Source organism: Bufo gargarizans, chromosome 3 (genome assembly GCF_014858855.1).
Source record: "Bufo gargarizans isolate SCDJY-AF-19 chromosome 3, ASM1485885v1, whole genome shotgun sequence".
In the NCBI taxonomy this organism is placed as follows: domain Eukaryota; kingdom Metazoa; phylum Chordata; class Amphibia; order Anura; family Bufonidae; genus Bufo; species Bufo gargarizans.
Window position 1 is genome coordinate 5721052 of NC_058082.1, and position 27070 is coordinate 5748121.

A 27070-nucleotide genomic window follows, 5' to 3' on the forward strand; every position below is an offset into this window, starting at 1 on the left:
TCCATGAGCCTCTCCAATACTGCAAGGAGGGCGCTCTGGATTAAACAATGGCCAGGGGATATATTATCCAAGAATCATTTCTGTAGTCTTCCCTTTCAGCCAACATCTCTGTTTGGTCCGCAACTTGAAAAAATCCTTGAATCCTTGAACGAGGGCAAAGGTTCAGTTTTTCCACAGTCAAAAAAGAGACCATCATTTAGACCCTTTCGCTCACAAAGGAGAAGATCTCCTAGATTCAGGAACAGACAACAGTTCTCTAAACAAAGAAGATTTCGGGGCAGACAGGAAAGGGCTGAATATAAGAAGAAAACTAACCAAAAAACCTCTGAATTATGACGCCACCCTAAAGCCAAAAGTTGGCGCAAGACTAAAGCTATTCTATCCCGTCTGGTCTCTCACATCTACAGACGCTTGGGTCATGTCCACGGTCAAAAACGGATATGTACTAGAGTTCGCACAATTTCCCCCAGATCGATACTATATAAATCATCCCAGGGATCAAGTTGTTTTACATCTACTTCAAGAATTCATCCAAAAAGGAGCATTAGAACCAGTGCCTCCAGAAGAACAGTTCAGCGGGGTATATTCCAAAGTATTTCCCGTACCCAAACCAGGGAAGAAATGGAGGCTAATCATCGATCTCAGGTTCCTGAACAAGTTCTTGGTGAAAAGGAAATTCAAAATGGAATCTATAAAATCAGTTCTAATGGTTCTGGAAAAGGGAGATTATATGGCGTCAATAGACCTGGCAGACGCTTATTTACATATTCCGATTCACCCCAGCCACAGAAAGTTCTTGAGAGTAGCAGTTCGGACGACAACTTGTATTACACATCTCCAGTTTACATGCCTCCCCTTCGGCATAACTTCTGCTCCGAGAGTATTTACGAAGGTGTCAATTGTCCTAACAGCAGCGCTAAGGTTGGAAGGTATAATGTGTATCCCATACCTGGACGATTGGCTTTTAATAGCGAGTTCCAGCCAACAACTGAACCTCCATCTACAAGCCACGATACAAATGCTCCAGTCCCATGGATTCCTAATAAACAAAGGAAAATCTTCTCTAATACCATCTCAACAAATACAATTTCTAGGATATATTCTGAATTCGGATCAAATGACAATCAAATTATCTCCGCAAAGAATATCATCTGTTCACAGGGGAGTGCATCAACTTCTGTCCAATCACAAGATCTCTATCCGTCATTGCAATGAGGGTGTTAGGTCTCCTAACGTCATCTATAGAGGCTGTCCTTGGGCCAAAGCTCACATCAGAAGTTTACAGAAACAATATTCTAACCAGCTGGAACAAAAATTACAGCTCCCTGGACAAGAAGATGGTAATAACAACCGCAACACGCCAGGACCTGAAGTGGTGGATTTCGTCTCCTCACCTAAAGCAAGGCAGGGGTCTGAATCCCCATGCCCAAAAAATCCTCACGTCGGATGCCTCCTCTTGGGGCTGGGGTGCTCATGTAGACAATTTATGGGTACAGAGGAAGTGGACGAAGGAAGAAGCATTAATGTCCTCCAATTGGAGGGAGCTCAGAGCAGTGAGGCTAGCCCTTCTTCATTTTCAAACACATCTTTCGGGGTTCAAAATACTGATTCAGTCAGACAATCTACCAACTGTCTATTATATCAACAAACAGGGGGGCACAAGGAGTCACAGTCTCTCCAAGGAATGTGCTATCCTCATGGCCTGGGCAGAGAAGTTCACGAAAGACATCTCAGCTATCCATATAAGGGGAATTTTGAATCACTCTGCAGATCTACTCAGCCGCACCCCTCTACATCCAGGGGAATGGAGCTTAAATCCGACAGTCTTCAACAGCATTGTATCTCGCTGGGGGAAACCCTGTCTCGACGCCATGGCAACAGATCAGAACAAGAAACTCAATCAATTCTGTTCCATTCATCGCTCCTGCCAAGCATTATCAATAGACGGACTGTCAATCAGTTGGAAGAAGGGCCTGATTTATGTATTTCCTCCGATTCCCCTTATACCAAAAGTCCTAAAAAAGATAAGGGAAGATTGTGCAGAAGTCATAGCAGTTCTTCCTTTTTGGCCCCGAAGAACATGGTTCGCTCTAGCCCTATCTCTCTCCAGGGGCAGAGTCTGGAAAATCCCTCCTCGCCCAGACTTGCTGATCCAGAGAGGATTTCTTCACCACAATCCCAACAGCCTACAGCTTGCGGCTTGGAGGCTGAGCGGCAGTCACTAACATCACTTGGTTTTTCTTCTGAGCTAGTTAATACCATGCTAGCAGCCCGTAAACCAACAACTATTAAAATATACAATAGAGTATGGAAGACCTTTAATGACTGGTGCCAAAGAACTTCTTCTCTTCCTGAAGATTTAAAATCTGTTCTGCACTTCCTTCAAGAAGGTTTTAGTAAAGGTTTAAAAACAAACACCTTGAAAGTACAGTTCACCGCGATCAATGCCCAGTTACAAGGGAAATTTTCGAATAATCAAATAATGCGTACATTTTTTAAAGCTCTGAAAAATCTAAGACCTCCTACCAGTGTGCCGATCCCTTCCTGGGATTTGTCTGTGGTATTGTCTGCTATGTTAAAAGAACCCTTTGAGCCAATAGAATCCTCGTCTCTGAAGCATATATTTATGAAGGCCCTCTTTCTGGTCGCAATCACTTCGGCCAGACGTGTTAGTGAACTTCAAGCTCTGTCACATAAAGAACCATATTTTAGAGATATGGGCGACTGTATTATTCTACGAACCATGCCAGGTTTTCTCCCGAAAGTAGCATCGGTAGTAAACATTAACCAAGAGATTTCTCTTCCAGTTCTTCACTCAGATCCTCAAGAGAAAGTGCATTGGCATTTACTGGATGTCAAAAGAGCATTGCAGGCATATCTTCAAAGTACTGCTTCCTTCAGAAAATCAGAAGGATTATTCTTACAGATCCAAGGACCAAATAAAGGAAAGAGAGCTAGTAAAGCAACACTAGCAAGATGGATCAAGCGTGCAATTGAAGAGTCCTATACTGCTGCCGGCCTAGAGTGCCCTATCAGGTTAAAAGCACACTCTACGAGATCTACAGCTTCATCTTGGGCAGAATTGGCACAGGTTTCATCTTGATCAGATCTGTAAAGCGGCTACGTGGTCTTCTGTGTCCACATTTATGAGGCATTACAGACTTGACGTATTAGCAGCTGAAGGGTCAACATTTGGCAAAAGAGTGCTTCAAGTGGCGGCCAGTGCTCCCTCCCAATGAGTACTGCTTATCAAGTCCCTTTCGTTATGTGCTGCCAAGGACGATCAGGAAAATGAAAATTTACTCACCGAAATTTTTGTTTCCTGGTGTTGGTAGGGTGCACAACTCTTCCCCCCTTTAATAAATTTATTGCTGCATACAAATACAAGGCTCTGGTGTCATGTGTTATCCTATATAGCCTGCTAATTGCCAATTAATCAAGTCTACTGCTTGCTAATGTGTCTCTATCCAGGTTGTACCTAGGGGACTTAACCCTTTCGTTATGTGCTGCCTACGGACTCCAGGAAACAAAAATTTCGGTGAGTAAATTTTCATTATTCTTCTGAAGAGGCCTACAGGCTTCTGACCCAGTCGGATGAGGAATGGGGACCCTCATCTGACGAATCCAGCGGGTCAGAATACGAACCTGTAGAAAGCAGTGGCAGTCTGACCCAAAGTTCGGACGATGAGGTTGAGGTCCCTGATACCACCAGGCGTACCCGGCCCCGTGTTGCTAGACCACAGGTTGCGCAGGATCCGCTTCAAGGGCAGCAGAGTGGGGTTGGCGCTGTCAGATTACATGGTGAGGCATACACCAGCAGCGCAGCCCATTATGGACCTAGTACCAGCACTGCCATACAACATGGTGAAGTGGCGAGCACCAGAAGGGCAGTTGAAGGTGGTACGGTGGCATGTGCAGTAGTTCCCCCATCGCAGTCACCGCACTGACAGGCCCGTAGAGCCCCTAGAGTCCCTGAGGTGCTGGAAAACCCTGATTGGCAGCCCCAATCTTCAGCCGCACCAGTAGTCCCCCCTTTCACCGCCCAGTCTGGAGTTCAGGTTGAGACAGCTCAGATCGGATAGGCACTGGGGTTTTTTGAGCTGTTCTTGACTGCGGAGCTCTTGGACTTAGTCGTGGCAGAAACAAATCGGTATGCCACTCAATTTATATCCGCCAACCCGGGAAGCTTTTATGCCCAGAAGGATGTGGTGTCATTTAAATCCAGACTACGGACTGTGTGGACAGACATGGGATGGGACACGTGTGAAGAATATGGATTAATATTTACTGTCAGCCATGTCCTCACACCCCCATTTGCTGACAGATAGCAGAGGTAGGGAACTCCACAGGAGGGCCCTGCTTCAAAGCCCCAGCCCTGATTGTAATTTGATGCACCTCTTGGGATGTTCAGTGTACATGCAAAATAAGTTTCCCCCCCCCCCCCCACCAGCCATCTGAGTGTCAGTTGGCCAGGAAGACACCCCAGGGGGTCCAAGCGTCAAGGAGAAGTTCACACCTCAGTGCACCAGTTTGGAGCCACCTCAATCCTGCAGGAAAACCCTCAGCATGGGGTATCCGCTCTTGCCCAGGATCAATGAGACCTCCCAGACATGTTGGCACCTACCTTTCATAAGGAATTATGAATCGCCTGGCCATCGCAGGCGCAAACCGGATACATATTTGTGTCCCGGTGGCCACGAGGTACGTTCCCATGGTCTTTGTTTACTGGGACGAGGTCAGGATAGGGAGCTATTCATATCTCCCCAGTGTCGGACTGGTGTACCTAGGAACTACCAGTAAAATTTATTTGGGGGGCCCACCGTACTGATACATTCAAATATAATAAAAATTCTAACAAGTTTTTTATATGAACATAAGATGGTTGAGGTGCTGTACATTGAATATATGTATGTAGTGTACTAAATCTAATGTGTTATGTGCCACTTGTGCAGGGGGTGGGAGACTAGGGGCCCACCTTGCTCAGGCGCCCACCGGGGGATTCCCCTGTACCCCTGTGGGCCAGTCCGAGCCTGTCTCCCCATAGAAACCACATAACGGTACCAGGTTTGGGCTCTACTTGTAGCCGGAACCCAGGCAGGTCCATTAGTCCCAGAACCATCTCCCTGTGACCCTCTGGTCTGGAGCTATGAACCCTAAAGGGTTTTGTGGGTCATTTGCTGCCAGCCCAGAAGAGGGGGAGTGGACCCCTCCCTGAGGCCGGGAGGGGAGGGGCTGGCTACAGGTTAAAAGTCTGGTGCCAGCAAGTAGGCGGGTCTTTCTCTGAAGAGGGGTCACATCCTACACATGTGTTTAGAGGGACCCAGGAAATAGCTGAGCTCACGGCCCTTCATGTGGACTCCAGCAAAGAACATCTCAAAGGAACTTTCATCATACTCGGTAACTGACTTTTACACTGCTTAACCCTGTTGTAACCATATAACCTGTAATCTGTAACCTCAGACCACTGTATATATTCTTAGTGTATATTGTGTTAAATCTAGTGTGCTCATACCGCTATTAAATCTATAATTTAATATTGTGCTATCTTGTATCTCGATCACGAATCTCCACGTCCGTGTTTTGGCCTAGTTATAAGCTACCGCGGGTTGGTTTCTGACCCTATATAATCCCGTTAGCGGACCAGGTTTATATTAAACGAGACTGGTGGCAGTTACCCGGGCTGAGGGCGTGCTGTTTTCACTGCGGCAGTGAAAAGGCTGCCGCAGCTTCTTGCTTCTCTGTGCCCGCGTGGACAGGAGGTGTGTGTGTAAACTATACCAGCCTGACCTTGCTCCTCTGGGCGTAACTTCACATTTTTGGTAAACCCTGTGATCATACCAGGTCTCGTGAGCCCGACGTGGTTGACGTCAAGTGGGCACGAGGGGTGGTATTCATCCCATATAAAGGACCAATGGGACAAAAACTGTTGACATCTGCCTTCATGGAAGGACTGAGACCTGCTTTGCAGGTGAAATTGAAAGCCTGCAAACCAGAGCGGAGAGTAACGCCATTATCTCAATTAGTTGCTGCTGCTAAAGGTCTGGAGCTGGACATGTTTAGTTCCAAGCCCTCAAAAATAAACATGGTCCAGGGCCAACAGAGACCATGGTCTGGTCAGCAGGGACAAGGGAGACAGAGAATGATTTTAAATGTTACAATTGTGGAAAGCCAGGACATATTCGGAGAAACTGTCATTCCCCTCCCCAACAGCCTCAACAGGACCAGGATCCTCAGACTCAGGGGCCTGCGCGCACCCCTGCCTCTGTGGGTTCACAATAGGAGGCTGGCAACCCTGTTTCCTTATCTGCCATAAGTACAGCAAAAGCAGGATGTCAAATACAAATACCGGTTCAGGTGGGGAATCAACACGTTCCCTTTCTGGTAGACACGGGGGCAGCCAAAACAGTGATAAATCCGTATTACGTTAAACCATGGCAGATACAGTCAGGCCCATACACAATCTAACATTTTTGGCTCTATACACCACCACAATGGATTTGAAATGAAACGAACAAGATGTGCTTTACCTGCAGACTGTCAGCTTTAATTTGAGGGTATTTACATCCAAATCAGGTGAACGGTGCAGGAATTACAACAGTTTGCATATGTGCCTCCCACTTGTTAGGGGACCAAAAGTAATGGGACATAATAATAATCATAAATCAAACTTTCACTTTTTAATACTTGGTTGCAAATCCTTTGCCGTCAATTACAGCCTGAAATCTGGAACGCATAGACATCACCAGACGCTGGGTCTCATCCCTGGTGATGCTCTGCCCGGCCTCTACTGCAACTCTCTTCAGTTCCTGCTTGTTCTTGGGGCATTTTCCCTTCAGTTTTGTCTTCAGCAAGTGAAATGCATGCTCAATCGGATTCAGGTCAGGTAATTGACTCGGCCATTGCATAACATTCCACTTCTTTCCCTTGAAAAACTCTTTGTATGCTTTTGCAGTATGCTTTGGGTCATTGTCCATCTGCACTGTGAAGCGCCGTCCAATAAGTTCTGAAGCATTTGGCTGAATATGAGCAGATAATATTGCCCGAAACACTTCAGAATTCATCCTGCGGCTTTTGTCAGCAGTCACATCATCAATAAATACAAGAGAACCAGTTCCATTGGCAGCCATACATGCCCACGCCATGACACCATCACCACCATGCTTCACTGATGAGGTGGTATGCTTAGGATCATGAGCAGTTCCTTTCCTTCTCCATACTCTTCTCTTCCCATCACTCTGGTACAAGTTGATCTTTGACATACACCTACCTCCTGGAGAGTGTTCTTGATCTGGCCAACTGTTTTGAAGGGTGTTTTCTTCACCAGGGAAAGAATTATTCGGTCATCCACCGCAGTTGTTTTCCGTGGTCTTCCAGGTCTTTTGGTGTTGCTGAACTCACCGGTGCGTTCCTCCTTTTTAAGAATCTTCCAAACAGTTGATTTAGCCAGGCCTAATATTTTTGCTATCTCTCTGATGGGTTTGTTGTGTTTTTTCAGCCTAATGATGGCTTCACTGATAGTGACAGCTCTTTGGATCTCATCTTGAGAATTGACAGCAACCGATTCCAAATGCAAATAGCAGACTGGAAATGACCTCTGGACCTTTTATCTGCTCATTGTAGTTGGAATAATGAGGGAATAACACACACCGGCCATGGAACAGCTGAGAAGCCAAATGTCCCATTACTTTTGGCCCCTTAACAAGTGGGAGGCACATATGCAAACTGTTGTAATTCCTGCACCGTTCACCTGATTTGGATGTAAATGCCCTCAAATTAAAGCTGACAGTCTGCAGGTAGAGCTGACAGTCTGCAGGTAAAGCTGACAGTCTGCAGGTAAAGCTGACGGTCTGCAGGTAAAGCTGACAGTCTGCAGGTAAAGCACATCTTGTTTGTTTCATTTCAAATCCATTGTGGTGGTGTATAGAGCCAAAAATGTTAGAATTGTGTCGATGTCCCAATATTTATGGACCTGACTGTAAGTGCACAGCGTGTACCCGCGTCTGGTTTCACGGGGGAAGTTGTCTATGTTCCAGAAACATGGCCTATAAAGTTGAAGATCAAAGATAGATCTATAGGACTTTAGCATGTATATCTGTGAAGGTTCTCATTTATCCAGGTCATGGTATATCTGTAAAGAATAAATCAAGGCAACTGGACTCACTGTAGATTTCTTGAAAACGTTTCATTCGTTCTTCTAACGCGCTTTCTGAATTCTGAGTGACTGTCCCAGAGAATTCTTGTACACTCACTCAGAATTGAGAAAGCTCGTTGGAAGAACGAGTGAAACGTTTTCAAGAAATCTACAGTACGTCCAGTTGCCTTGATTTATTCTTTACAGATATATACCATGACCTGGATGAGAACCTTCACAGACATATTGCAACACATTTTGGAGGGAAAACCCTTAAACTTGTACGAGAATATGAAAAGACAGCAAGAAAACTGGCAGACTATAGAAATCACCTGCGTTTCAATCTCAGATGCCGAAAACAGGGGCTGGTACCGTTTGGACTCCACGGTGAAGGGTCACAGAGCTGAGATGATTCTACAAAAAGCCCAGAAGCAACTACTAAATGAACTTCCCAGAGAATTCTTGTACAGTCACTCAGAATTGAGAAAGCTCGTTGGAAGAACGAGTGAAACGTGTTCAAGAAATCTACAGTACGTCCAGTTGCCTTGATTTATTCTTTACAGACTTAACATGTATAGCTTGGAAGAAAGACGAGACAGAGGGGATATGAGAGGAACTGCTAAATACATAAAGGGAATCAACAAGGTAAAAGAGGAGAGAATATTTAAAAGAAAAACTGCTACAAGAGGACATAGTTTTAAATCAGAGGGGCAAAGGTTTAAAAGTAATATCAGGAAGTATTACTTTACTGAGAGAGTAGTGGATGCATGGAATAGCCTTCCTGCAGAAGTGGCAGCTGCAAATACAGTGGAGGAGGTTAAGCATGCATGGGATAGGCATAAGGCCATCCTTCATATAAGATAGGGCCAGGGGCTATCCATAGTATTCAGTATATTGGGCAGACTAGATGGGCCAAATGGTTCTTATCTGCCGATACATTCTATGTTTCTATGGGAGCATAACCACAAGTTTGAAGGGCCCATAAAGGATAGTATGCGTTTTTTTTCGGGTCCGCACGATTATTCACTACATCCTCCTCTCTCCAAGATCCTCCAGTTATGCAAGCACTAGTGGGATGCCGTATACTCCCAATATTCCTCTTTCCACTACAGCTCCTGTAGGAAAGGCGCACCAATAGTGTAGCACAGTATATGCTGCTCACCTGCACCTTTCCCCATTAAATCAGGCACCTCAGACACAGTAAACACCACAAATCCTCCGATGTTCTTATTCCTTAGTAGTTCTATATAACATAAAAGCTCCAATAATGAAGAGACGCTATTCAGTAGATAAAACCTTTTTTAATAATACTCACAAATGAAGGTGAACACAAGCGATTCTAACAAATAGCAGCCTATTGCTCCTGCCCGACCCGGGTTTCGCTCCAAAGCTTCATCAGGGGCTTCATCAGGCAGGAGCAACAGGCTGCTATTTGTTATAATCGCTTGTGTTCCCCTTCATTTGTGAGTATTGTGAGAAATTTTATATATTATTCTTCATGGTTTGATATTGAATAGAATGTGTAGTGTTCCCAATGGATTTGTGTGTATGGAAATAAAAGCTATTATAGAAGGATTTTGAGCTTTATTCACCTTTTTAAATACACTGCTATTATTTTGAACACAACTGTACTTTAGTTCTGGACTATCTCATTGCCAGGGAAGGATGAATGTGTCAAGTGATAGGACCAACCTGCTGTCATTACAAAGATCCACAAGGTAACCTCCAGATAAGGGCAGGTATTGAAAAGATGAAGGAAATGAGAGATAAGTGGTTGGATGAACATAGTGCGGATAAAGATTCTTCTTTCAAATCCCTGCCACCTACTGGACCCCACTTCGTCAATGCTTTACGATGTTTGTTTGGTCATCTGGAGGTCATAGAATTAGATGGGAGATCTTTACTCGCCCTAAAGAAGCAGGTGGGACTGGTCTTACGTATTACCACCTGTATCATCACATGGCATACGCTAGGCTTTTGGACATGTTCAATCCTGGTAACCCTAAATTATGGGTAGTCTTGCCCTGGATTCTTCAGTTTTCTCCCCAACAGTTCTCCCATGGCTGGCAGGAAGTCTAGATTCTGTCACAGCCTCGATATTCTTCACTACTAACCATATATTTGCGGATTTGGCCAGCATTAAACCCCGACATTCTCTTATTAATCCTAAAAGCCTCCTTGTCCCAATCACAGAAAACCCCTGGTTTCCGCCGGGGAGACGTGTCCGCTCCGCTCATGTCATGTCCTCTCGGGGACCTCTTTAAAACATCTTCCTTCCTTACTAAATTACATTGTGCCTTTGGCACACCACTTTGAACTCACTCAGCTGTAGGGTTGTCAAGATACCAAAATTTTGATTCGATTGCGATACTTGATACCACGCGAAAAAATTAAAACCCCAAAAAAGCCACGTGTATTCTGCTTTTTCAGGAACATCCAGCCCATAACAGAACAGTCCTATCCTATTTTTTGGGGGGACAAGGTGACTAAAAAATGGCGAATCGCAGAGTTTTTATTTTTTTCTGTTACGTCATTCACCACATAGGAGATATTTTTTTATATTTTCATAGTACGCACTTTTCCAAGCGTGGCGATATGTAATATGTTTATTTTTTTTATTATGTATATATATAAAAAAAAAGCAAAAAACGGAACAGCACCTCCTGAGAGAAATCGCAGGTGCAAGCTACCCGGCAATAATACAGCAAACAAATAAAGTAGCAGCACACTACTAAATGCACTAAGACTGAGTGAACAGGTGAATGTGTGAACAAGGTCAAATACATGATGCCAATATTTACTGCAAAGCAGTGAAGAAGCTCTTAGCGCATATTATTGATCAAAAATATGTCGAGCCCACCTACCAGACGACAAGGTAGCTTCTTATCAGATGGGACCTACTCTAACATGGAGGGTCCAGCTCCATTGTTACTCTGATTAAAAACACCAAGGGGTGGGGGGATGGGCAGGGAGTGCTAAGTTCCAAAGAGGATGCCTGGTCCTCTATAATATACATATAGCCAAATAACGTAACAGCACCTCCTGAGACAAATCGCAGGTGCAAGCTACCCGGTCTCAGGAGGTGCTGCTGTTCCGTTTTTTGCTTATATGTATATTATAGAGGACCAGGCATCCTCTCTTTGGAACTTAGCACAGACCCTGTTCACACATTCACCTGTTCACTCAGTCTTAGTGCATTTAGTGGTGTGCTGCTACTTTATTTGTTTGTTTGATTGATTATATATATATATATATATATTCAGCAGGCTGAACTCAGCCTGCTTTTGTGGGAGGGGCGTAGGGGGCTTCTTAAGCTCCACCGCCCAGCTCTCCTAGTGCACGTCCTCTCTCGCCTTTTCGGGTAAGAGGAGTTGCACCAGTCAGCTTCCTGTTCCGGCCTAGCTGCACTGTCCGACCATTCTGTGCGCCAGAATCCCGCATCATTAGTAAGTCCTCTGGTCCTTTCTTCCCCGCCGCCGTCACCCAGCACCAGCCAGACTCTCTCTGCCTCCCCCCCTCCGTTTCTCCTGCCACCACGCGCTCGGGACCTGCTGCCGCCGAGCCGGAGGTCTGCGGGGGGGGGGGGGAGGTTCCCGCACTGTCCACCCCTACACAAGCAGCACTTCACTCACCCTCGTGGCCCACTCTGCCCGCCCACACAACCGGCACACCACGCCGATCCGGCCGGCTCCATCACAGTTCCCTCTGCCCGGTCCGCCCCCTCCCGCGTCTTTCGCCCACCGCCGAGTGCATCACGCTGCCACGGCGGTCGGAGGTCGGCGGGGAGGGCCTACCACCATGCTGTCGGGTCCCGCCCACCACCGCTCACCACTGCCGCTCAGTCCCCGGCCGCCCACCGCTTCCTCCTGCCGCCACCTGTCCAGGCCGGAACACCGCTCCCGACCGCGGCAGTGACCAGGAAGCCGGCGGCCGGACACAGACAAAAACATTTAAAATTACGAGGTCACGATCCTCAGTCTCAACACACATCCCCCATGACACCCGGCATAAAATCTACCATTCACATGCTCAGACACACAGCGCAGGCACATGGCGGCATCGGGGGAGGGACAATGCGGCCTTCTTGTACAGCCTCCGTCCCTCACACTTTGCACCCCATCACTGGTTCACACTCCTGGCGTCGCTTGGCGCACTTCCCTGCGCATGCGCGCCACGCAGGTTGCCGCCCCTTGCACTCCCCGGCGCCGGTCTGGTAGTCACCAGAGCCGGCGCTGCCACGGCGGGTCCGCATGGATGACATGACTCATTTCGGGTTTGGGTGGTGGCCGCCATGATGTGACGGGGGGAGGTATCCGGCGGCTCCAGGGTCCGCTGTGGCGCGGCGGAATTTCCCTCCGTCTCAAGAGCCTGACGGGTGCCCGGCGTCATCATTCCGCGGAGTGGTCACGCCCGGGTACCTACCGCAAACATCCTCATCCCAGTCTGGCCAGCTGACTCGCAGCTTCTGACACAGCATAACTCCCAAAAAAAAAAAACACATACGCTCAGGTTTCCAATCCGGCCATCCTTCACGACTCTTCTGTCCGCAGGAACGCCCTGCCTTCTTCTCATTACTTTCCTCTCTCTCTTGTCGTACATCACAGGCAAGGCCTGTATTCCCTCTTTCCATATGACATTGCATTTGTTTGTATCCTATCTCTCGCTCTTTGTTTCCGCTCAGGTCACGCAACCCATGTCTTTTCACACTGGTGCGCGCACCACGCATTCTCACACCAACCCCCGGGCCTGGTACGCCCAGGCCCCACATTTCCCAACAGTCATCCTTACCAGGTACGCCCTGGACCGTCCCTTGACCTTGTTCACACGTCTCTGGCTCCCAGGATCGCCCTGGCACGTTTCACTCAGCGACCCCTTGTTGCTAGTCTCTCCATCAGTCAATGGTTCATGGTCCACGTTCCATCACCCCTGCCATGCTGCAATTCCGCTCATTTTCCACACCCTGCTTGCAGCTGCAGCAGTCACACGTTTCATTTCTGGCACCTGCACGGTCATACCCCAGGAACATCTGGTCGCGTCCCAGTTACAGTTCACGAAGTCAACATGTACGGTCTTGTTCTTTCAGGTGCTAAGCGAATCCGTGGGTGCTCCCTTAGAATCTATTCGGTTTTCCAGATAAGTAGTGGACACGATTCGCTATTTCGGCCTCCCAGCATAGCCAAGCGTGGCATCATATACCGTTCTTTTTAGGTGAAGTAGTGACAAACTCGGCTTTGCTCCCCTTTAAATCGCGGCGCAAACGGCTCCGGTGAATTAAGGTAAGTTGATAAATCACGCCTAGCAAGGGGACCACGCGTCCTCTGGTCACCGCCCAGACGTAAGACACCCCCATCCCGCCACGGGCATTCTTCGGTAGCACCGCCCGCGCCCATCTCACCCTTCCCCCGCCAGCTCTCGTCATGTCCCTCTTCATTTTTTCAGCTCAAAACATGTCTCATGTTTCCGATCTTGAGGACGCTCTATCGACCGTAGAGTCCGCGGTATCGGAGCGAGCAAGTCGTTCATCTTACCGGACGTGGACAATCCCCAAGATGATCGCCGAGCTGAACAAGCGAGGAATCCGCCATTTGGCTACAGCCAGAAAGGCCGAATTATACCGCCTTCTGTTTCCAGAGCCATCACAGGGTCCACGGAGCAAGTCTCCATGTCGACCATACAGTTGTTCCTTTACGCAACTGCACGCTACCATCAACAACCTGTCCAGTTCCATCTGCGACATAAACACCAGACTCCAAGCAGTCGAAAGCAGGGACGCTTCACCTTCCGCTCCCATCAGTCCCTCCCCTGGTCCTTCAACTTCCCAGCCGTCTTCCCCAGGTAGGTTTTCCGGGGCCCCCGAGATAGCTCCTTCCTTTTTCGTCCCCGAAAACTTGCGCAGGGACATACTCGTCAATCTGGCGGCGGTACTCATCTCCACCCACGACACGGTGGAAAACAGGACCATCGCATGCGGTGACGTGTCCGTCGTGCTGAAGGCCAAAGACACTCGCCTGAACAAGAAACTCTCCATCCCAGAGTTTGTGCTCGCGTTCAGCCTGTATCGGGACATCATCTGCTCGGCACAACCAGCTAGAAGAGAGGAGCTGGACGCATAACTATACAGGGTCACGGAGCTCGGGTACAAATACGGAGGATTCGCCTATTACGACTACCATCGTTCATTCTCGGCGAAGGCAGCCGCAGCCCTCACCCAGTTCCAGCATGTCACCAACTGGGCTTCTTTAGACATGGAACTATTCTGCACACATTTTGCCGGTCTCAGGTCCCCATATTGCTCCAACTTCCAGTCAGTACTGCACGCGTCCGACTGGTGCCCAAACTCGCATGTCACCTCACAGCCCAAACAGCAGCCCAGCACTTCAGCCCCTCAAAAGCCGGGTCCGCTCCTGGATAAATTAGGTCGCCCCATTGTGTATGTAGGGAAAAATCAGTTGTGCAACAACTTCAATACCAGCTTCTGCAACTACAGCAAATGCAAGGTGCTCCACATCTGTTCCACCTGCTTCCGGGCCCACCCCCAATCCTCCTGCTCCCAGCGCTCGGCTAAAAGCTGACTAGCCGACATCAATGTCCCCCTTCTTGTCTCCTCAAAACCCACCACAACCCCGGCTTCATCAAATTTCTGCAATCTGGTTTTTCAACAGGCTTCCACACCGGTCTAGTCACCTTGCCTCGGGATTCCTGGGAGGCCCCCAATCTCATGTCGGCCATGGAAGACCCGGCCTCAGAGGATTCTCTTCTGCAGGTCGAGTTGCAGAAGGGATTGATCATAGGCCCTTTTCTCACTCCTCCTTTTTAGGTCTACAGGGTGAGCCCCATCGGTCTGGTCAGCAAAAAAAACACCAATAAAAAACGTTTAATCTACGATTTGTCAGCGCCTCATGCTTCCAGCGTCCCGAGTCTCAACTCTTTGATCCCGTCTGAAGAATACTCAATGCACTACTCTTCCCTGGGTGAAGCCATTCATCTGATCTTACAGGTAGGGGCGGGCACTTCGCTATCAAAAGCGGACATCTCGGACGCCTTCAAGCTGTTGCCAATCCAACCTCACCTTTGGAGGTTTCACGGAATCAAATGGAGGGACCAGTACTATTTCGCCACCCGCCTCACGTCCGGGTCAAAGTGCAGCCCCTGGCTCTTTGATCAGTTCGCACAGGCCCTCCATTGGATTCTGGTAAACCACGGCAACTGTCCAAGAGTCATACATTACCTGGATGACTTCTTACTGGTCGAGAACCCCAACCACGTGCCCGACAGGTTGGAAAGTCTCCTCAGCATTTTCTCTGCCTTACAGGTCCCAATGGCGCCATCAAAGGTTGATGGCCCTTCCACGGTCATCACTTTCTTTGGTATCTCGTTAGATATCTGCAGAATGGAAGCCTGACTCCCAGAGGACAAACTAGTCAGACTCCAAACGTCCATTTCCGCTCACGTAGGATCCAGGACCATGTCCAAGGGCGACCTGCAGTCATTACTGGGCTCTCTCAATTTTGCAACCTGTATCATGCCACAGGGGCGATCCTTCACAGCAAGACTCCTCCAATTGTTGCCTACAGCCACAATGCAAGACTCGCCGATTCAACTGGACCGTGAAGCCCTGGCTGACCTAGACATGTGGAGGGTCTTCCTGTCAGCATGGAATGGCATCTGGACCGCGCCGACATCCTCCACCGTATGCATTTTTTGCTGGGGATAGTCGTTTGCTGCGGTCCACATGCGGTGGGGCTGCTCCCCCAATGAAAAACACGCTACAGTGTTAGGGGTTGAGCAGCTCCCCCAGATTTGCCACTATATTTCTGTGTTTGTGTCTTGTTTGATATGTAGTGTATGTGCCTTTACCTGGCATTCAAACACACTCTTTTGCACCTGGTAACCTCCATCACATGGTCTGATATGGGTGTGGCTTACAGTCTTGCTTTGTTCACATTGCATTAGTTGTCTTGCTATGCGGTTGTGTGGAAGCTTGGCTGTGAGCTGGATTACATCACCTTCAGACCTTGTTCACACCATAGGTAGCTTAGTGGTAGGACCCCTTGCCATGCTGAGTGACCGTGACGTGGTGCATGATGGGCTCCGATATTTTCCTGACAGGAATATATTGGCAAAAGTCTCAGCTTTTAATATCTGCATTTATGACTAGCCAGTATAGTCAGTGGCATATCCGTTTGGTGCATTTTTTCTGTGATTTATATGGAATGGCATCTCCCTGTTCGTCCCTCGCTGGAGTCCCACCTGTCCGACTGTGTATTCCGATGAGGTCGGGTTCGGGGCCTTATTTGGCCACCAGTGGTTCGCGGACTCCTGGCCCTCCTAGATCCACTCGGACCCTCAAGCCATTCAGTCCTCTCCTCTCCTAGATTTGTACCCCACCGCACAAATCTGGGGCGAAGAATGGAGCAACATGCCGGTATGTTTCATCACCGACAACCGCACGGTCGTCGACATCCTCGCCAAAGGCAGGTTCAGCTCGCCCAAGGTCATGCGCTTCCTACGCAAACTCACCTGGCTAGCCCTTAAATACAACTTCCATATTTCTTGCACCCACATCCAGGGCATCAGGAATGTTGCAGCAGATGCCTTGTCTCGCCTAAATCTAAACCATTTTTTCCAGGTCATGCCACAAGCCGAGAGAATCGGGATACCCCCCCCCCCCCGGATTTCGGCTCCCTGATCCTGGACTAGACAGGCATTTATTAATGGCTCAATCTCTCATCTGCAAGTCCCTGTCCGAAAACTCCACCAGGAATTACCAGTCAGGTTGGAAGGCTTTCAAGGTTTTTTCTCACCTTCATCCCAGGGGCAACGCGAGCGAAGTCACATTCATCATGGCTTTTCTGGCATACTGCCACAAAGACCTACACCTTTCGTACAGCACCATCAGGTTATATTTGTCAGGGGTCCAGCATCACCTCATAATCCGTCATCCAGACAGCAATTCAATTTTTTCTTCCCACGCCATTAAAGCCACACTGCGGGGTATTCAAAAGAGCTCAAACAAGTTCGAACCCTCCAGGCAACCCATCTCAGGGGACCTGTTCAGGAAACTCATCTTCCCTAGACGGCAGTCCTTTTGGCCCTTTCAGAAGCTGCATTCTCAAAGCCGCCCTCTACCTAAGTTTCTGCGGCTTTCTCCGGCCCGGGGAATTCACCGTCACCTCTCCTCACAACACAGGCCCCGCACTAAGCCAACTCACCCACAGTCACGAGCGTTTCACTTTCACCTTGCCAGTCTCCAAAACCTCACAAACCGGGCCCCCCGTGTGCATAGAATATTTCCCTACTTTCAACCCTTGGTGCCCCGTGGCCGTCCTCAACAGGTTACTAACCACCCTGGGCAACCGGGCTCCTGCCAGCCCTCTCCTGCCGTTCCCGTCACGGCCACTTTCGTCCTCGCAGTTCATCAAACACATGCGCAGCCTCACATCAGGGTTAGGTTTCAACCCCCAGGCCATCTCGGACCATTCATTCAGGATCGGAGCCGCCTCTGCTGCATCCAAACATGGGGTCCCGGCCCACATCATACGTAAAAAAATGGGTCGATGGAAGTCCTCCTGTTTCTCGCAATACATCCCGCATCCAAAAGCCGAAATCACCAGAGCTTTCTCTGACTTAGTTTTGTAATACTACCATCCACAATAAAGAGTCGTATCCTAACCATTCCGACTTGTATTTTTGCCCCCTTTATTTGGCCTACCCTCGTCACATGACAAAAGGCACACCACCAGCCACCTTAGTTAGATTAGGTTCAGTCTCACTCGCCAGGCTTCGCGCCATAGCCAGGACCACAAATATAAATATATATATATATATATATATATATATACACATACACACACACACACACACACACACACCTAAAGAATTATTAGGACCACCTGTTCCATTTCTCATTAATGCGATTATCTAGTCAACCAATCACATGGCAGTTGCTTCAATGCATGTAGGGTTGTGGTCCTGGTCAAGACAATCTCCTGAACTCCAAACTGAATGTCAGAATGGGAAAGAAAGGTGGGCTACAACAGCAGAAGACCCCACCGGGTACCACTCATCTCCACTACAAATAGGAAAAAGAGGCTACAATTTGCACGAGCTCACCAAAATTGGACTGTTGAAGACTGGAAAAATGTTGCCTGGTCTGATGAGTCTCGATTTCTGTTGAGACATTAAAATGGTAGAGTCCGAATCTGGCGTAAACAGAATGAGAACATGTATCCATCATGCCTTGTTACCACTGTGCAGGCTGGTGGTGGTGGTGTAATGGTGTGGGGGATGTTTTCTGGGCACACTTTAGGCCCCTTAGTGCCAATTGGCCATCGTTTAAATGCCACGGGCTACCTGAGCATTGTTTCTGACCATGTCCATCCCTTCATGACCACCATGTACCCATCCTCTGATGGCTACTTCCAGGAGGATAATGCACCATGTCACAAAGCTCGAATCATTTCAAATTGGTTTCTTGAACATGACAATTAGTTCACTGTACTAAAATGGCCCCCACAGTCACCAGATCTCAACCCAATAGAGCATCTTTGGGATGTGGTGGAACGGGAGCTTCGTGCCCTGGATGTGCATCCCTCAAATCTCCATCAACTGCAAGATGCTATCCTATCAATATGGGCCAACATTTCTAAAGAATGCTATCAGCACCTTGTTGAATCAATGCCATGTAGAATTAAGGCCGTTCTGAAGGCAAAAGGGGGTCCAACACCATATTAGTATGGTGTTCCTAATAATTCTTTGAGTGTATACTATACTACTTACTATTAGCCCCCTTCGGGGCTAGAACCTGGGATCTTTTCATCCCTTGTCCTATTCACCCTAATAGAGCTCTATCAGCTCTATAAAAAATCAAATTGTGAATGTTGTAGACTCCTACACAAGCTGCAAAAAAATAAATAAAAAAAATACAAAAATAAATCACCCACTTTCCCTTAGAATAAAAAACTAACTACTTAAATAATAAAAAAAAAAAAAGAGATTTTTGTATAACTTACCAGTAAAATCTTTTTCTCGCTTTTCATTGGGGGACACAGGAACCGTGGGTATAGCCATGTCCTCTAGGAGGTGTTGACACTAGTAAAAGCTGTTAGCTCCTCCCCGGCAGCTACACCTCCTCCAGCCTGGAGAGAGAGCTTCAGTTTGTGTACAAGCAGTAGGAGAAGCAAGCCAACCAAAGAAAAATACGTGGAACACCAACCATGTCAAAGGACCCAACGGGGTTCTAACCAGCAACAGCCACAACTGTGGTCGAACAACAATACTGGGTGGGTGCTGTGTCCCCCAATGAAGAGCGAGAAAGAGATTTTACTGGTAAGTTATATACAAATCTCCTTTTCCCGCCCATATTCATTGGGGGACACAGGAACCGTGGGACGTCCAAAAGCAGTCCACAGGGAAGGAAAAACCACAGACCCAAGGAAGCAAGCGTCCCTGCAGGCATCCAAGAACTGTCGCCTGCAAGACCACGCGGCCCAAGGCAGATGCATAAGTATGCACATGGTAAATTTTTCTGAACATGTGTAAGGCGGACCAGTAGCTGCCTTACACAACTGTGCAGCTGAAGCGCGATTCTTTAGAGCCCAAGAAAGCGCCGACCGCTCTGGCGGAGTGAGCGGTGACACCTAAGGGTGGAACACTGCTCCGGGCGCGGTATGCCTCAGCACATGCAGACCGAAACCAACGTACACCGGAAGGGACTGGAGGCTGCCAATAATGATCAGAGCTCTAACATCCAATAATGTAACTCCCTTCCGTAGGGTGTTAAGGAGAGGGACAGTGAAGGAAGGACGCTGGAAAGCTGCCCCAGGACAGAAGCGCCAACACCTGACCCATCAAGGAACTAAGGGCTAAACCAAGGTCCAACCATGATTGTAGAAGGATAGGACCGCGGGGAGTGAAAAAAAACTGAGTGAGGGGATGTCCCTTCTTTCACAGAAGCCCAGGAAGGACCTCCAGGTTTTATAATAGATCCTGGGCGATGCAGGCTTCCTGGCCTGAATCATAGTGCGGATGACGTCTGCCGAAAACCCTCTCCACGTCAGAATGGCGGTTTCAATAGCCACAACGTCAGCTAAATGCTGATGTAAGACCAAACCCTGTGAAAGAAGGTAGTCTCTGAGTGGCAGTGACCAAGGGACGTCTCCTAGAAGGAGAACGAGGTCGGCATACCATGCGCGACGGGGCCAATCCGGAGCGACTAGGATTTGTCGGAATGCCCTCCATCTTGACCTTCCATAGAACCCTGGTAGGAGGGGAAGGGGAAAAACACATATGGAGGGAGAACTCCCGCCAAGGAGATATCAGGGCGTCCACGCTGCATGCTTCCGGAACTCTTGCTCGGGAAAGGTGGGAAGCTTTCGTGTAGATACCGTAGCACACCCAGACCAATGGATGAGTCCCTGTAGAAGGAGGGATGTGGAGGGTGCCACAGCGCACCAGTCAGGACCGGAGCGTGCCTGGAAATGGAAGGCCACCAAATGAATACCCCGTGCAAATGCAGATGAGGGAAGGTAGTAACTTAGGAACTACCAAGGCATGCGGGGTGGCTATGAACCATGAGCCAGAGGAGGAAAAAGACAGGAGAATAGGCTAGGTCTAAGCCCATTCCCCGTCTGAGACCGGCGCTATACAGAAGTAGCCCAGGAATAAGTAGCTGTGCAAAAACTCTGCCTGAGGAGGAAGCCAGGCAAGGGGAGTCACACTGTATTGCTAGCCCGATACCCTAGCAGAGGAGGGGGCCACCCGCAGAGGCCACCGAATTTAGTGCTACAAGAGTCCACCACCTGACGAAAGAGCTGTGCAGCAAGAACCCAAGTATGCAGTGGTAACGCAATACCACTCCCACAGTAGTAGCCAGCGCTTGCCCAGTCAGCGCAAAACTGAGGGGGAGGCCTGACTATCCGTAGAAGCCACGTACCATACTGCCCCAGTTAAGTAGAGCTAACCTTAAAGACTCTACCTGGAAGGGTGCTGAACAGGAGCAACGGATGTCCCACTGCAGCGACCACAAACTCGAGCATTAGCGAAAAGCTGCACCTGTGGAGGAGAACACGCTGTAGCAGCTAAACCAGAGTGCCCGCATAACCACTTTCCCAGAGGAGGAGTGGTGGATAGAGAATACAGAGTCAGTGAAACACTCGACTCGCTGGAATGTACTCACCATGTATGTGCAATGGTGTACGCACTAAGTTTTGATGCGGACAATATCATGACAGACTGTAACAATGGAGGCCCATGGAGATGGGGGGTCTCTAGGACACATAAGTGATGCTAGGTAACCCCCTGAGAAGCCAGGGGATATGATAATCAGTGATGGCCAGTTCGCAGTATTCGCCCGCGAACACATGCAGGCTGCCATCTTGACTCAAGTCCGGCGATGCACAGGAAAGCCCTTACCTGTGTCGGGAGCTGGTCTGAAACAAATGCAGTCACCGGGAGCAGGCAGTTCCGAGAACAGCCCCGATGAAGGCCCCCGGCGGCTGTTCTCGGAATTGCCTACTCCCAGTGACCGCATTTGATTTCAGACCGGCTCGCGGCACGGGTAAGGGCTTACCTGTGCATCGCCGGACTTGTGAGTCAAGATGGCAGCCCGCATGTGTTCGCGTGCGAACACTGCGAACTGGCCATCACTGGTGATAATCATGTCCAAAACCAGCACCAAATGAAAGGATACAATAAGGAATAGCCACCCTATTCACTGGCGGCACCCATATACCACTAGAGTAAGAGTACCGGGCCCAGCGGGTACCGACTGTGCTACGCCCCCTTGTGAAATAAGCGATGGCACCAAGAGCCGTGGCGCAGTTGAATTGCAGCATCCGAAGATGTTTAGTTATTCCCCCGCTAGTGGATCCTTGTGGAAGGGGGTAATGCAACAGGAAGCATGGTGATGTGCAACGCTCCGCCTATGGAAGGATAGCGCGACAGTCGGGACCGTATCCAATGGTGGTGCAATTACCCTAACTATGGAAGGTGGAATGCATACGGCAAGTACTTAAGCCAGTGGTAGGGGAAATACTCCACCTATGAAGGGGGGTTAATGACCACGGCGAGAACTAGTGCATATGGCGAGTCCTGTAACCCCTGGGAGAGAAATTATTGCACCTAAGTAAGGGGGCACTGCATACATTGTAACCAGTGATAATGTCATCGCGCCACCTATGGAAGGGGCTAATGCATGCGGCAGGTACTGAACCCAGTGGAGATGCAATTCCGCCACCTACAGAAGGGGGAAAGAATAAGTTCGGCACTGAAACCAGTGTTACTATAGTTAGTCCACCGGGATGGGGAAGTAGGGCGGGAAGAATTCGCGCCAGAGTGCACCCCCCCCCCCCCTACCAGGGGAGGAAGTTTGCGGCCCAGCAGGCCGCAAAGCGGCGATCCAAGCCCCTGCGCATAGCCGATTAGGGCATTGCTAGCCCCTGCATCGGCCGGACTACAAACCAGAGCAGAGCGCGAAATGCACCCACCCGGCAACGGACGGGGCTCCACCCCGCGGGCCGGGCAAAAAACATTGCGGCCGGAGCACCGTTAGGGTGCCGGGCGAACACAGGGCGGTTAACCCCCTCCGGAGCGACGAAAGGGGTGGATAATGGTAGGTGCCGTCTCAGGAAGATTCCTCCTGTCGGGGAGCGGTAGCTGCGCTACCCTCTCTGCATGTGTGACCGTGCGCTCTGGACACAGCGGTCATTAACCCCCTATGTGCCGTTGTCCCGGCTTTGGGGACAACAATGAGCGTCCTGTGCCAGAGGGGGAGTGAAGGGAATGCTTCAAGGGTGCTGGGAATGGCCGAAGGGGGACTGGGCTATGCTGAGGCCCTGTGCTGTTTGAGACTATTGCCACCAAGAGGGAGACCAACCCGAGGGTTAGACATACCTACCTAGTCCCGTGTACTCACCTCATCTTCATCCTCTTCTCATCCCTGCCACCACCTTCACCCTTCCTCTTCTCCAGCAGGGTCACCCCTTCAGCTACTGGCACCGTAGTGGCAGGACGCTGGAAAAGGGGCTTGGATGGGTGACCCTTCTGCTGGCGGGATGCAGGGGAGCGAGGCTGCCCTGGTCCACCTTGTCTTTTTGTAGGGGAGGAGGCAGCGTGCTGGACCAATGCTGGCGTGCTCCCCCGGGAGAACAGGGAGGCTAGACGACCACTGTTTCCCACCTGAAATGAAGGAAAATAAAAAACTAAAATAAAAAAATCTTCAGGAGCTACCCTGCAGAGCAGGGAGGTCTTGCCTCCTATTGACACTAGAAAAAACTGAAGCTCTCTCTCCAGGCTGGAGGGGGTATAGCTGCCAGGGGAGGAGCTAACAGCTTTTACTAGTGTCAACGCCTCCTAGAGGACATAGCTATACCCACGGTCTCTGTGTCCCCAATGAATATGGGCGAGAAATATAAACATCATCTTCTCTTATCCAAAAAACTTTAATAAAATGTGATCAAAAAGTCACAAACACTCCAAAATGGTATCAATAAAAACTACAGATCGTCCCGCAAAAAAATGAGCCCCCCACAGAGCGCAGTAGAAATAACTGTAAAAAAAGTTATGGGGGTCAGAATATGGTCATATTAAAAAAAATATATATATTTTTTTTTACGTTTTAATTTATTTTTACAGTATTTGGACATAAAAAACGTATACATATATGTCCCGCAAAAAACATAACTTTATATGGATATGTAAATTGAAAAAAAACTCCGGTATCCTAAGGGTTAACAGCCACAGAAAATAACCACAGTCAACATGGCTGCAAGCCGTTCTCTGCTCTAGTCAACTTATAGACTATTGCTTATTCTCAATAGTGAGCACAAAATGGTGCTAAAAGCATTTTTTCTCTGCTGTCTGAATTAATCTGATGTTGACCTGAGAAGTGGCTAGTCGTTCACTTACGGTGGTGATTACTACTCTCGGGAACCATATGGGAATTGAAAGTGCGAGCAGAAAACTCTGGGTCGGTGATGCTCTTGTTTCAGCCTAAGTTAAGTCCCACAGCCCTGCCCCCTTTTTGCTCGATTTCAGCAAGAGATGATGTTCACCAAAGAATTAGTTGGTCACCTCAGGTGGTGATTACTAGCCAACCCTCAGGGAATTCAGAGAGCTAGCTATAATGAACAGAACATTTCCAAAAACAGAACATTTCCAAAAACAGAACATTTCCAAAAACAGAACATTTCCAAAAACAGAACATTTCCAAAAACAGAACATTTCCAAAAACAGAACATTTCCAAAAACAGAACATTTCCAAAAACAGAACATTTCCAAAAACAGAACATTTCCAAAAACAGCAGCAACAATCATGTGGTTATATAACCGATCAGTATAACTATATACATGAAATAGTATGCATATTGCACTTCTCAGGTGTTGGGCCAGTCCAGATCACCTCCATCTCCCTACGAGTTACATTCTATAATTGAAAAAAAGTTCTGTACCAGGAGTTAAGTCTTTCACAGCCTCGAAAAGTATGACTGGCACTTTCCCATCCTGCACATACTTCAGCACAGCCTTCAAATTGTCTTTTTTGCATGAATGTTTCACAAGTCTTCCAAACGTGGAAGGCATGTGTGGGTGGCAGCCACAAGGAGCCTTTGTGGCATTTAGGCACATTTTCTTCCCTTTAACACTAAAGAAGAGACAGCCCTCGTCATCCTTTAGTGTTTTTTGTACGTCCATTAGGACCCCGTGATAATCACATACAACATCTCCTTTTTTGAAGGCTTGAGTTGTCTTTATTGAATAGCCGCCTTTAGTTTCTTCTTCAACCATGGCAAGCCCTGTCCATTCTTGAGACTCCACCTTGCTTTCAAAGTTTTGCAAGTTTTCTTCCTTCCGTCGGGTTTTGTGGGGTCTCCAAGCCTCCAGAACATCACTGGTTTTTGGAATATTGGAGGTCCAACCCTGTTGCTTCACGTAGGCCAAAACCTGTTTCTTATTTGGACACTTCCTGAAGTGTTCTACAAGAAATAATATAAAAAATAAAATAAAAAAAAAGTTTAAATTATTGGGAAAGAAATTAAGTGGCCAATAAACATTAATGGTGCTTAATTGTACCTAAATCTTCATTTTCAGATTTTTATGATTAAAATCTATGATTGAGAAATATGAGTCACCATTGATTCGTTAACCCTGGTTTCACACCTAAGCGTTCCTCAAACGCGCGTTTTACGCGCGTTTTTAGTAATAGTAAACGCGCGTTTGGGTGATTGACAGCAGTGTTGTCCAAAGAGTCTATGGCCAAAACGCGCGTCAAACGCCCCAAAAAAAGCTCCTGAACTTGTTTATGCGTCGGGCGTTTTACAGCGCGTTCAAACGCGCTGTAAAACGCTCAAGTGTGAACCAGGGCCATAGGAAAGCATTGGTTTTCACGTGTTGAGCGTTTTACAGCGCGTTTGAACGCGCTGTAAAACGCTCAGGTGTGAACTTAGGGTAAAGGAAGCTGGACGGATACCACAAATAGGGAACTGCTTGGCAGAATGTAATATATACAGACAGGGGGGACTTGCAGATAGATGACTCATGTCCATGATATACAGGTGAAAATCTAAAAATTTGAATATCGTGCAAAAGTCCATTTATTTCAGTAATGCAAATTAAAAGGAATTGCATTAATGCAGCTTAAAATCTGAATTTTGTGAAAAGGTTCAATATTCTAGGCTCAAAGTGTCGCCCTCTAGTCGGCTAATTAATCCATACCCCCTGAACAAAGGGTACCTCAAAATTGTGACTTTGGGGTTTCATAAACTGTAAGCCATAATCATCCAAATTATAACAAATAAAGGCTTGAAGTATCTCGCTTTGCCTGTAATGAGTCTCATATGTTAGTTTCACCTTTTAAGTTGAATTCCTAAAATAAATGAACTTTGCACGATATTCTAATTTTTCGAGTTTCACCTGTATATGAGTAATGCCTGTGTGTGTCTATGTGTCATTTTTCATACCATCATGTTTCTGATTGGTTGCTTTGATAAATGCTTGTGATTGGACATATTATAATTCATGGCTAAAGGGGGGGGGGAGGCTAGATCCACCATGTACATCTACAAAAAATTGACTCGTTGGGCGCTGCCCGGCAGAGAATCGTTTAACCAGCTACCTGTGTCTGGCTGTTTGATTCTTAGGTCGACCGCATCTCCTGGCACCCGGGGAAAACGTATTACCCAATTTGAATCCCACAGACAGTCAAGTGTAGTCCCCTAGTGTGGGACTTGTCCTAAATCGCAGCGACATAATGAATAGAAAATACCGGCCAAAAAATGCAATGCCATCTGTTAAAAAGCAGAAATCCAAAAACTTACTGATGACATCCTCTATACGAATCTTGCACTGCATGCGCCTCCATTTATCTTGGCAGTACTGAGCATAGCGCTCGCTGACCTGTTTACAGGTGTCTAGAGACGGAAGGTGCTTTTGAGGTATAACGGGGTGCCTCTCAATTAACCTCTTAAAGCACTTCTCCTTCACGGCAACCAGATCTTCAGCATCACTACCTTCCTCGGATTCATCTTCTGTCCTCTTCCTCTTTCTGTGAAAATAAAGTGAGCAAGATTATTTGTTTTCCAGAGAACTGAATGAACCGCTAGATCAGGGCTTGACAAATTTCCTTGGAATCTAGGAGCCAGCTAAAAAAGTTAGGAGCCAGGCGGAGCCGCGTCATAAAGCCCCCAGTAGATGCCCCCATAGTGCCCCCCCCCCCCACTTCTCCATAGAGCCCCCCCAATAATGTTGTATACCATGTTACATATGCAGTGTACAAGTGCTGTATAGTATGGTATATGCAGTATACAGGACCATGATATATATACAGTATATAGGACTATGGCATACAGTGTACATGTGCTGACACCTCAGGCTCCTGCCTCACTTGGATGAGAGTAATAGTAATTTGCACTGGAGGCGTGTAGTTACCTGCAGGTGAACCTGAGA

The 27070-nt window shown here is 48.0% G+C and overlaps 1 protein-coding gene across 4 annotated transcripts in view; it reads right to left on the reverse strand.

Annotated features, from left to right (window-relative positions):
- Positions 1-23647: 23647 nt before the first annotated feature.
- LOC122932259 overlaps positions 23648-27070 on the reverse strand; it is a 30863-nt gene continuing 27440 nt past the window's right edge. For all 4 annotated transcript variants that reach the window (XM_044286568.1, XM_044286567.1, XM_044286566.1 and 1 more), the window contains 2 exons: positions 26443-26669; positions 23648-25101 (listed from right to left, as the gene is read on the reverse strand). In XM_044286568.1, the coding sequence (XP_044142503.1) occupies positions 24548-25101; positions 26443-26669 (781 nt within the window). In that variant the 3' untranslated portion in view covers positions 23648-24547. The remainder of the gene's footprint in view (positions 25102-26442; positions 26670-27070) is intronic.